Here is a 12,010-nt window from a genome sequence, read left to right on the forward strand (position 1 = left end):
CTCGCAGCCTCAGGACGTCTCTCTTCACGTCTCTACATGACGAGATGTGACAGAGAAACAGAAAACATCACGATGAACTGATATGAACTAAATGTTTCAGATTAAAGGTTTAAGCTCATTTTCACACATTACTGACTCAAATTCCCAGAATTCACGGCGTTTTGTAGTCCAGATAAAAAACAAAACTAAAGAAAAGTTCAGTATTAATGAAGACAACATGAGAAAAAATGGATGGATGGACAAACAGACGGATGATCAGCAGGTTGACCCTGACCCGGCGATGACATCATCACAGCTCCTACCATTAGTGAGTGCCGATTGGCCGACAGCAGTCCCGTCCCGTAGCCGCTGCCCAGCGCGCCCATGGCGCCGTTGTGCGTGTCTTGGCATGCTCCGATGAGGCCCGTGCATGTCGTCGCCGTCTTGCGCCATGGCGAGTGATGGCGGCCCCAGGCGTGGCAGCCGGTCCTCGATGCGACTTTGCTGCGGCACAACGAGATGCTGCCATTTTACAGCAACCAAGGCTTTCCTTCCAACTTCACTTTAATTTAATATTCTGACTTTAATTTTAAAATTGGAACTTTTTAATAAATTCTGACATTAAAGATTTTGTTCTGATAAATCTGACTTTATCATTTTATTTTTTTATCAGATTTTTTTCTCAGTATTCTGAGTTTCATTTTAAAATTTCCACTTTTCCCTGCAGAATTCTGACTTTTCTCCAAAAACTTTCATTTCAAAATGATTTTGACTTCAATTTTAAAATTCAGAATTTTTTTCTCAGATTTATGACTTAGATCCTCTGAGATCAAAAATCGGAATTTTTGGAGAAAAAGCAAACTTTTTATTTGATAAAAACTAAAGAATCAAATGAAAGTTGAAAAACGAGAGTCAGTTTGTTCCTCACCAGTGAATGCAGCGGAGCCTCGTAGTTCGGCGACGACGCTCCCTGTCCTCCGTTCCTCGACCAGACGGCTGAACTGGCAGCTGCAACACAGCGGACCCGATGACATCATCAAGATGGACCCGATGACATCATCAGGATGGACCCGATGACATCATCAGGATGGACCCGATGACATCATCAGGATGGACCCGATGACATCATCAGGATGGAGCCGATGACATCATCAGGATGGACCCGATGACATCATCAGGATGGACCCGATGACATCATCAAGATGGACCCGATGACATCATCAGGATGGACCCGATGACATCATCAGGATGGAGCTGATGACATCATCAGGATGGACCCGATGACATCATCAGGATGGACCCGATGACATCATCAAGATGGACCCGATGACATCATCAGGATGGAGCTGATGACATCATCAGGATGGACCCGATGACATCATCAGGATGGACCCGATGACATCATCAAGATGGACCCGATGACATCATCAAGATGGAGCTGATGACATCATCAAGATGGAGCTGATGACATCATCAGGACGCTTCCTGTCCCTGAAACGTTTATCTGCGGCGACCTGCAGACGCTCCTCCACTGGACCGGAGCCGAACCAGATCCAGGCTCTGGAAGCGCCGAACTAAATGTTTCTCCCCGCTCCGACCCGGACAGAACAGACCCGGAAGACAAACCCGACCCGGCCTCGTCGCACCACTGACACGCCGATACGAGGTTCTACCTTTGGAAGGTGAAGGTGGTTTATCAGCCGAGTAAAGCAGCTTTCTGTTCTGACGGCTCGGTTCTGATCCGACCCGTTTCTTTGGCAGGTAGACGGAAAGGAAACGCGACTTCACAGCAACATGAGGCGTCAGAGACGCTGCGTCTGAAAATCAGGTCTTCATAGACGGGAAAGAAAGAATAAAACTGCCACCAAAAATACCAGAAACTTTCTAGAAAAAACACTAAAATATTTTTCTCTGTTTTCGAGCCTGAAAAGTCGAGAAAATTTATTTTTTGAAACTCTGAATTTTCCATTAATGTTAAAATTTCTGAGTTTTTTTTCTGGGAACTTTCTGAGATTCATCTTGTAATTTCTGGTTGTTCTGGAGGAGCCGTCTGGGTTCAGAATGATGCTGTTTCTCTCATCAGCGCCAGAAAAGTCCGGTGAAACGCGGCGGATGTTCAGACTGCAGTCGTTGTTGCTGTGGGAACGTAGCATCAGTCAGCTAGCTGTTGAGTGCTAGCACAGTGCTAGCCAGGAGGCTAGCAGTTGCTAGCTTATGTCTGGTTAGCGCACTGTTAGCCTGATGCATTTGGAAACTGTTCTTCCTGCCTGAGTGACGTTTCCCTCCATGTTGCACCTGGATTCATTTCACTGCAGATCTTCTTGACACTTTTTGCTCCAAAATGTTTTTTTTCTCTACAATCTGAGATGTGAGGTTTTAAGCTTTTATTCTCCTGGGCCGGGTTAAAAGCAGAGGGGTTGCTGATATTCAGAAGATCTGATTTCCTCCTCTGAACTTCCCTCTGCTCTCATGTTTTACTGTCATCTCCACCGTGTTGCTCTGATTCCTTCTCATTAGCACGTTTCTCCTTTTCATTGTCTTTTCTCTCCCCTCTCCTTTATTCATATTACATGCTCATTTGCATATGCTAATTAATGCATAATCACCTGGGTACATTCATGTGCAAATACAAATATATGTATTAAACGGAGGCTAAATTATTCCGAGTCCGACGGTGTAAAACACCCTCACGGCATTCGCCTTGGATATCAATTTGCATGTAGTTTGCTCTAATAGGCTTCATTTCTAATTTGTTAAAAGTGGAGTAACTCTGACACAATGATAAACACCAATTATGGTTTCACAGGCAATATCCTAGTCAGCTATAATGATGATGAGGAGGAGGAGGAAGAGGGGAGAGGGTTGGTGTTTGCGGAGCCGGCAGGTCTGCGAACGGTTTGTGGAAGTGGAGCTCGTAATTAAAGCTATCAGTCACAAGGCGAGGCGGAGGAATATCAAACGGTGAGCGGAGCGCCGACAATTACAGACAAATTTGACTCAATTATTATTATAAAAAGTCATTTTTCACTTTAAGGAGACGCAGCAGAGAGGAGGAGTGGAAGAGCAGCAGACAGCATCGATACGGGGATCAATACACTGATTATCAGCACAAAATGTCCAACTATTGATTAGGAATCTACAAAGAAAATGATATTAAAATATGGATTCATGTGGAGACATTTAGAATGTGCAAGCAAATATTTTCAGAAGAAAAAAAATCAAAAATCAAAGAAAAACGTGTAATTATATGAAAATGAATCTATATTTCCTGAATAAAGTCATAATAATAAACACTTCATCATTAAGCAGTAATATAAAATATTACTTCTATTAAAAGTCATAATATTATGAGAATAAAGTTCTAATAATACAAAATCAGTTGTAAAACTAAAAGTTATAATATTATGAAAAATAAGGTTGTAATAATAGGAGGACAAACTCCAAATACCAGAAAAAAAGACGTAACAATTCAGGACTAAAGTCGTAATAATTCATAATAATAAATAAGGAATTATTGATTATTTCCTGTTAAAAAGTTACTTTTCACTCAGTTTTCTCTGATTCCTGACATGTCTGAACCAGAACCTGGACCAGAACCTCTTGGTGATTGTTTGTGTTTTACGGCCATGTTTGGGTCGGGTTCTGACCCTGTTTACCTGTGAGTGATGGAGGCGAGCCGACCGGGGTGGAGGGGTTGGACGAGAAGCTGTTGTTGGTGTGATCTGGAGAGTAGATCTGCACAGAGACGCCTCAGTTAGCATCTATTAGCACCGTTAGCATCCTGACAGGCGCTGGGAAACGGAGCAGTACTTACTGAGGCGAGGGCTTTCCCTAAGGCGTCTCCGGTTTGGGAGCTGCTGGCGGCGCCGCTCTGTGCTCGGTTAGCTGTGACACACACACACACACACACACACACACACACACACACACACACACACACACACACACACACACACACACACACAGACACCCACACACACACACAGGGGACAGAAGCAATGCATGCTGGTAAATAAGCATGTTGTTGACGACACTTTTAATTATTCAGAAACTGAACATCTAGAAACAGGTTGGATAAAAAAGATGAGAGAAGATGGATGGATGTTGGATGGATGTTGGATGAATGTTGGATGTTGGATGATGGATGGATGTTGGATGTTGGATGGATGTTGGATGAATGTTGGATGTTGGATGATGGATGGATGTTGGATGGATGTTGGATGAATGTTGGATGTTGGATGATGGATGGATGTTGGATGGATGTTGGATGTTGGATGAATGTTGGATGATGGATGGATGTTGGATGGATGTTGGATGAATGTTGGATGTTGGATGATGGATGGATGTTGGATGGATGTTGGATGTTGGATGATGGATGGATGTTGGATGAATGTTGGATGTTGGATGATGGATGGATGTTGGATGATGGATGGATGTTGGATGAATGTTGGATGTTGGATGATGGATGGATGTTGGATGGATGTTGGATGAATGTTGGATGTTGGATGATGGATGGATGTTGGATGGATGTTGGATGTTGGATGAATGTTGGATGATGGATGGATGTTGGATGAATGTTGGATGTTGGATGATGGATGGATGTTGGATGAATGTTGGATGTTGGATGATGGATGGATGTTGGATGAATGTTGGATGTTGGATGATGGATGGATGTTGGATGATGGATGGATGTTGGATGAATGTTGGATGTTGGATGATGGATGGATGTTGGATGATGTTGGATGATGTTGGATGGATGGATGTTGGATGATGTTGGATGTTGGATGGATGGACTTTAAAATAATTTCTTCTCTTTCCAAACGTTTCCAGCCCAGAACCGTATTTCACCTTTGACCTTTCCTGACCCTGACCTTTCCCCTCCAGGTCTCCCAGAATTGTTATCCCCATTTAATCTCCAGCCTGATTGAGGTCAGAGGTCAGCCGGGCAGGAAGTGACCTCACAGGAGCAGCCGAAGGACACGCCCACTCCGACTGCTGACAGCCGGGTCCAGATGGAAACTTTCTGCTGGCGCACACAGACCGTTTCCATGGTAACCAGGGCATTGGGGTCGGGTCTAAGCCGCTGGAGGGTCAGACAGGAAGCAGCAAACGTTCCTGGGTTAAAGCTTCCTGTCTCACCACCGGCCCAGTAGAACCGCCGCAGGATTACCACAGGGAGGCACGGTTCTGATCGGTTCTGATCGGTTCTGTTTGGTTCTGATCGGTTCTGTTTGGTTCTGATCGGTTCTGTTTGGTTCTGATTGTTTCTGATCGGTTCTGTTTGGTTCCGTTTGGTTCTGTTTGGTTCGGTCCAGACCCAAACTCCGTCTACAGCTTTCATTAACATCATTAATTCACCAGTTTATCTACGATCCAGTTCAGTGTAACTAAATGTAAATAAAAATAAAATAATACGTTAAAATGTTTTAAATTTAGGCCCAAATTCACTCAGAACTTTTCATCAAACTGGATCAGAACTGAAGGACCAAGTTACAGTTTCTATCATTTCACAGGAACAAAGATGATTTTAAATGTGTTCCTGTTGATCCGCTGATATCAGAACCAATCGATTAATCTTTCCTAGCGCCGCAGCACCTAGCATCCATCGTCTACCCATGATGCTTTGCTTCATCAACAGATCTCAACTTTTGTCATTTTCAAATAATTCACGTCTCTTCATTCTAAAAACTCTTAAAAACAGAAAAATTAAATCGTTTCACTTCAGCACTTCAACACAGGACAAAATAAAAGCCTGCGGCTAATTTCAAAATAAAAGCCTCATGCCCAGGGTTGCATCTAGAACCAGCAGGTCTATCTCTCAGTGTGTCTCTCACCCATGACGCTGTCTGTGCCGTTGGTGGAGGCGGTGCAGGAGGCCGTGCTGTAGTGATTGGCTCCGCCCCCTCCGCCGCCGCCGGCCCTGTGGAAGCTGGACATGGGAGGAAGGCTGGAGCTGAGGTCTGCGGACGAGGAGTGTGACGGGTAGCTCTGCGGAGAGACGGGAAACGTTAACGGCGCCTCCTGCCTGGCTGGCGGCGCCGCCGGCGGCCCGGCTCACCAGTCGGTCGTGAGGGTGGATCCCGCAGTAGGAGGAGCTCTGGGCGGGGCCGTGCGCCGAGTTCCCGCCCGCCAGCATGCTGCTATGGTAACCCTGCTGGCCCATGCTGCTGCTGCTGCTGCTGCTCCAGGGGTCGCCGCTGTGGTGGCCGTCTGACGGACAAACAGGAAACTTCCTTTACTCTGAAGCAGAGCAGCTGAGGTTTGTCTAAACTACGAATAATCCTGTATTTTCATGATTTAAACGATTTAAAAAATAAAACTAAACATTTAGTTGGTTTGTTTCACACAGGTGGCAGCCATGTTGGATTTTGAGTTTAAGGGAAACTTCAAATTTCTGTGTATTTTTTTTTGGTTCTTTCCTATTTTTTTTCTGCCAAAAACATTTAAACTTCTTGACAGAGTTAATTAACTTCAGTCAAACATTGATTTAAAGATAAAAGTTTTCTATATTTTAAATGTTTAGACAGTTTTGGCTTCATCACTGTGTTGATCTCTAAACCTTTTACAGTCTGTGTGATTAATTGATTACTAAATTATTTGACAATTATTTCAATAATCAAATAATTATGATTAATTATAAAAGCCTTCTCTCTGTGTTCGGTTTGGTAACTTCATGCATGAACCTGGTTCAGAATAACCTGGTTAACATGCAGAACAGACACACCTGACATCAGGTTACAATCTGGGAATCATTTCTATGAGATGAAACAAACTTCAGAGGCTTAAAGGGGAAAAACTATTTTCAGATACCAATTCTCACAATGGTGAAACTAATTAAACACCTTCACAACATATTTCTGTCATTTCTTATATAAAGTTACAGTGCAGTGAAATCAGTGTGTGCAGGTTGGTCTGGTCTCACCTGGCATGAAGAAGGAGCTGGGGAAGCCGGCGCTGGGAGGCTTGGAGGACGGGTAACCAGGCGAGTCCCGGTTGTAGTCGGCTGTGCTGGCAGACGGAGCGTAAACCTGCAAAAACACCAAACGTCAGCAAACATGACGGGAAATAAATCAGTTTGTTTCACACAGAAAACATTTCCAACTTCAACTCACATCACAACGCAGAAACAGAGGATGTACAATAAAACCTTTAATGTTTTATAAAACCTTTAATGTTTTATAAAACCTTTCATGTTTTATAGTACAGAGTTAAAGGAGAGAAAGAATAAAGTCTGAACTACCTCAAACCTTTTACTCATAACTGAACAAAGATGTAAAACAGACCTTTTGTTTGTCTTTTCTTTTAATAAAAGCAAAAAGATCAAGATAGATTCACTTCCAGTGGATCTGAACATCTGCTGTCAAAATCACATCTGGTTGGAAAACAGGAGAGTTCTGGGTTGATCCAATCTCTATATTGATTATTAGTTTGGTAAGGAAATACCAAACTAATACTACCAAGTACTATGGATACAAAGTAACCTGTAAGTACAAATAAATACCAGAAAGTAACAGTTTAGGTTACAGGAAGTAACCTTTAAATTTCAGAAACAAACATTTAGATTCCAGAAAGCAACTTTGAACTTCTGATAAATAATCATCTAAATTTAAATGTCAGTTCCAAAACGTGACATTAAAGCAGCATCTTGTTTCCAGGAGAGAGAATACAGCTTCCAGTTTGGAGCTTCCAGTTTGGAGCTTCCAGTTTGGAGCTTCCAGTTTGGAGCTTCCAGTTTGGAGCTTCCAGTTTGCAGCTTGCAGGTTTTGGAAGGTAACGTGGTTCTACTAACTGCTGTGACTAAAACAACAAAGTTGTAGAAAACTACAAACAAAAACTAAAGTACCAGAAACAAACTGCTGCACCAAACAGAAGATCTGAGATCGTTTTAAACGCTGGACTCCAGCAACCAGAAGCAGAAACACGGTGAAGACGAACTGGAACGTTTCAGGCGGGTCACGGTGTCTGCAGGGGGTCGCCGCCGCTCGGCGCGCTCTGAGCATGTGCATAGCGTGCGAGCGGCGAGCCGTGACGCCGACTGGCACTCCGTGACGTAAATTGTGGAACAGCTGCTCACTCCTCTTGATGAAAAATAGAAAACTCTCCACAGATCCGCCTTCAGTCTCCATAAAAACATCAGAAGCTTTTTTTTTTTTTTTGATTTGCATATGAACGGGAGACAGATGTGATGAAACCAGAAACACTTCCACCCAATTATTAAAAACAGAAAACGCCTTTTGGGTCATTCTGGTCAAACACAAACCTCATGGATCTTTTCTTTGATTTAAAAGAAGATAAATGTTTCCTGTCATCCCTCCTTTTATTGGTCCTAAAGTCTCCAACCGTTAACAAGGTTCACCTCACCGAGCTGCTAAAACGATTAATCAGAAGGTCTGGACATCCTGCAGGCTCTCCAGGAAAACAGTAAAAATACGTCAAAAGATGAAAATACATCAATTAAATTATTTATAGATAAAATGCAATAAAGCAGCATCCCTTTAATAAATGTCCTTTATAATTACATAGTAAAATCTGCTTAGTAAGGGATTTTTTTAGCCTGAATTCTCCAGTTAACGATTAATCAACTACTAAACTAGTTGATTACTTCAATAATTGATCAATCATGATTAAACCAATCAGATGTAAAGTGACGTTTCAGACAGAAAACATGTTAATGGATCAGCGATCAGCCAGAAAATCCTCACTGATTTCTGATTCATTTTTTATAAAATAAAACTGCAGAAATAAAAAAATTGATATAAAATTCATATTAAAAGTTCACAGACTTTCTGACATGGTTCTGCTGCCGTTGTACCACGCTTGGTTCTGGAGTGGTTCTGGTGGACAGTTGGGCCAACATCTTGATTGGGTGATGAACCCCAGAGCATGATGCTGCCACCACCTTCCTAGTTTGACTGTATTTGTGTTTTGACTCGTTCTGACCCAAATATCTGAACATAAATCTGAATAATGGATCCAGTTCTGGTTTCTGATCCCACCCTGGCTAACCGAAGGCTTTGACTGGACCTCCGTTTGTCTCACGCCGCTGCGCCGCCTCCAGATGTTTGCTGCTGCAGCTGCGAGTCGCAGCTTCCTTCCTGAAACGCACCTTGCAGCAAATCCTCCGATTCCACTCAGCGTCTGCAGATTTAATCAGGGATGAACCCTGACTTCCTCTGAGAACCCAACTCTGATCATAAAACCCCACTCACTGACCCAAACACACACACACACACGCCCACACACACACACACACACACACACACACACACACACAGGGCCGAGCTCCTGATCCCGCTGAAAACATTTAGAGCGGCTCTCATGCGTTGCAGACATATTTTCCCACTGAATGTGTTGTCAGACTGGTGTGGAGAGGCTGTGATTTGTGTGTGTGTGTGTGTGTGTGTGTGTGTGTGCTGCAGACAGACATGAACAGGTGCAGAGTGTGTTGGAGTCGGAGGAATGCAGGGAGACACAATAACAACCTGACTTCCTGTTCTCTCAGACATGGAAGCAGCAGCAGCAGCATTCCCACAGTCAGCAGCAGCCAATCAGAGAGCAGAGAAAGTTTCATCTGTTTCATTTTATTTATGCTGATAAATGAGGAAAAACGCAGCAAGAAACTGATTCTTAGAGCTGAATATTTATATAAACCAAAAAATCAGGTTTTAAGCTTTTAAAACGCATCAAGAAACAATTTAAAGACAATATTTATTACAGGGTTTCCCAACGTGAAGCACAGGGGCTAATAATTTCATAAGGTTTCTACCAACTACAATTTAAGACTTTTTAAGACCAAGAGATCACAGAAATATACAGACTTCATCCGGCCAACTGGAGATGAATGTGGACTTATTGATAAAAGGTTCACAATCAGACGGTTAGCAGGCCAGGGTATGCTAGGGTATGCTAGTGTATGCTAGGGTATGCTAGTGTATGCTAGTGTATGCTAGGGTATGCTAGGGTATGCTAGTGTATGCTAGTGTATGCTAGGGTATGCTAGTGTATGCTAGCAGCGAGTTAGCCTGAAGCCAAATGGGAAAAATAAGACACATTTCAGAACTGTAACAAACTCATTTAAGGTCAGCTCAGTTTTTAAAAATGAATTCAAGACTTTGTAAGACTTTTTAAGATGCACAGAAATCCTGTCATGTTTATACTTTGATTTTAAATAGAGATAATTTGGCCCAATTTTCTTTATTTTGGGTGAAACTGATTCCATTTACCTCCATAAATTCACCTTCTGCTCTTCATAAAGTCACATTTATGGACGCTCAGCTGACGGAGCAACATTTAGACCAAAAATTAACAATCAAACAAAAAGATCAACAATCAGCCAGGAGACGGCAGTCAGTGCTGCAAAGTTATAAAAATAATTTTCTAGAGAATATTCAAACCTCCAAAATAAAAACCATTAAAGGAAACATCAGTAACTGATGATTAATCAATGAATCGGATAAAAACAACTGGAACATTCTGCTGGTTTTCTGTTCCACCACTTAATCCTCTTTAATACAATATTAGAAATAAATTAAATAATTCAATCACTGCATTTTTAAAAGAAGAAAATAAACATGTCAAAATGCAATAAAATGTTTCTTTGAATGAATCTGAACCTGGTGAACCTGAAACTGAGGAGTTTTGGATAAAACATTTAAAACCAAGATGTTTTTAAATTAAATGTAAATTATATATTTATATATTGTTCAGTTTCTGGCTTAATTTCTGCTCTGAATATGTTGCATTTTTCAGAAAATCGCCTTTTTAGAGCCACTTAATGATTAATCAATTAGCTGACGATTATTCTAATTATCGATTAATCATGATTAAACCGATTAATCGCTTCAGCTGTAGATATCGGTCCGTCGGTTTTTTATATGTTTGGCTTCATAAAATGAAGAAATTCTCCTCAGAGAGCCGAAGTCCAGCCCAGATTAGGCCCAGTTTCTGAACCAGAACCGGTTCTGCCTGACAGGAGGGTCGCATGGCGGATCTGGGAATCTTCACAGGAGACGAAGCATCGCAGTCTTCATCAAAGCCTGGCTCTGTGTCGCCCCGGGCCGAAGAACTTCAGCCGCATTCCAGCTCAAACTGGTTCCTGATGCAGCTGGAAACGCAGCAGCTGCAGAGTATCGCCATGGAAACATCGGCCCGGCGTTAGCTCGCCGCGGCGGGGAAGTGTCGGTAAGAACGGAGCGTTTCAGAGCGGGCCGTCGAGGAAAACAGCAGAATGAAACGCTTGGAGTTGGACGGAGATGAAAAGATGATAAACGGAAACAAAAGAGGAAGAAAAAACTGGAGGCTTTCAGTCGTTTTCTGCCAGTTATTGTCTCCAAATGTGAGGAGCATCTGTTCAACCTCCGTCTCCACCTCGGCTCTCAGCGGGGAAAAGGAGCGAAAACGAGGAGAAGAAGAGGAGCCTGGTGGGATCCCCGTCAGAAAACACCAACAGTTCACCGTTCCTGTCTGGAAACGCAGATTCAAACTTAAACCAGTTCAGATTTCTCTTTTTGTCATAAATGAAAAAAAAACAGACAAATGAAACATTATTGCAGTTATTATAATGTGCATTAAAATGAACAGCAGCCATGTTTGGATTTTAGGTAAATGCTCTTATTGTGAAACATTAAACTTTTTCTACAAGCAAACGAAAAACGTAGAAGCATTTTCAGCCAGCTGACCAGCAGTGCAGCTCAATAAAATTCATCATATTTTTTTATTATTTTTTCTCTGTTTCAGCCTGAAACTGAAATTCCATCCTGACATTTTCAAACTGCTCAAGGTCGTTTAGGGACCCTGAAGGTCGTTCATTGTTCTGATTCAGCAAAGGATTCTGGGATAAAAACGAGGAGCTGCTCTGGTGGAAACGGAAACAAAACCCAACAGTCGGGTCCAAACGTTTTGCTAAGTGGAGAAAAACTTGAATATTTCTGTTTAATCCATTAAAAATGAAAAAGTTTGGTTTTACTTGCTCAAAAATAAATTACAAACATAATATTTTAATAAAACAAAGCAGCAAATAATTCCCTCTGAT

The 12,010-nt window shown here is 42.2% G+C and overlaps 1 protein-coding gene across 1 annotated transcript in view; it reads right to left on the bottom strand.

The window, feature by feature from the left end:
* LOC122846867 (transcription factor 4-like) overlaps positions 1 to 12,010 on the bottom strand; it is a 169,430-nt gene that overhangs the window by 21,887 nt on the left and 135,533 nt on the right. Inside the window, 8 exon segments of the mRNA XM_044144105.1 lie at positions 303 to 404; positions 406 to 483; positions 908 to 987; positions 3,636 to 3,714; positions 3,794 to 3,864; positions 5,814 to 5,967; positions 6,038 to 6,189; positions 6,902 to 7,007. Coding sequence (XP_044000040.1) covers positions 303 to 404; positions 406 to 483; positions 908 to 987; positions 3,636 to 3,714; positions 3,794 to 3,864; positions 5,814 to 5,967; positions 6,038 to 6,189; positions 6,902 to 7,007 — 822 coding nt within the window.

This window comes from Gambusia affinis, linkage group LG17 (genome assembly GCF_019740435.1).
Source record: "Gambusia affinis linkage group LG17, SWU_Gaff_1.0, whole genome shotgun sequence".
Taxonomy (NCBI): Eukaryota; Metazoa; Chordata; class Actinopteri; order Cyprinodontiformes; family Poeciliidae; genus Gambusia; species Gambusia affinis.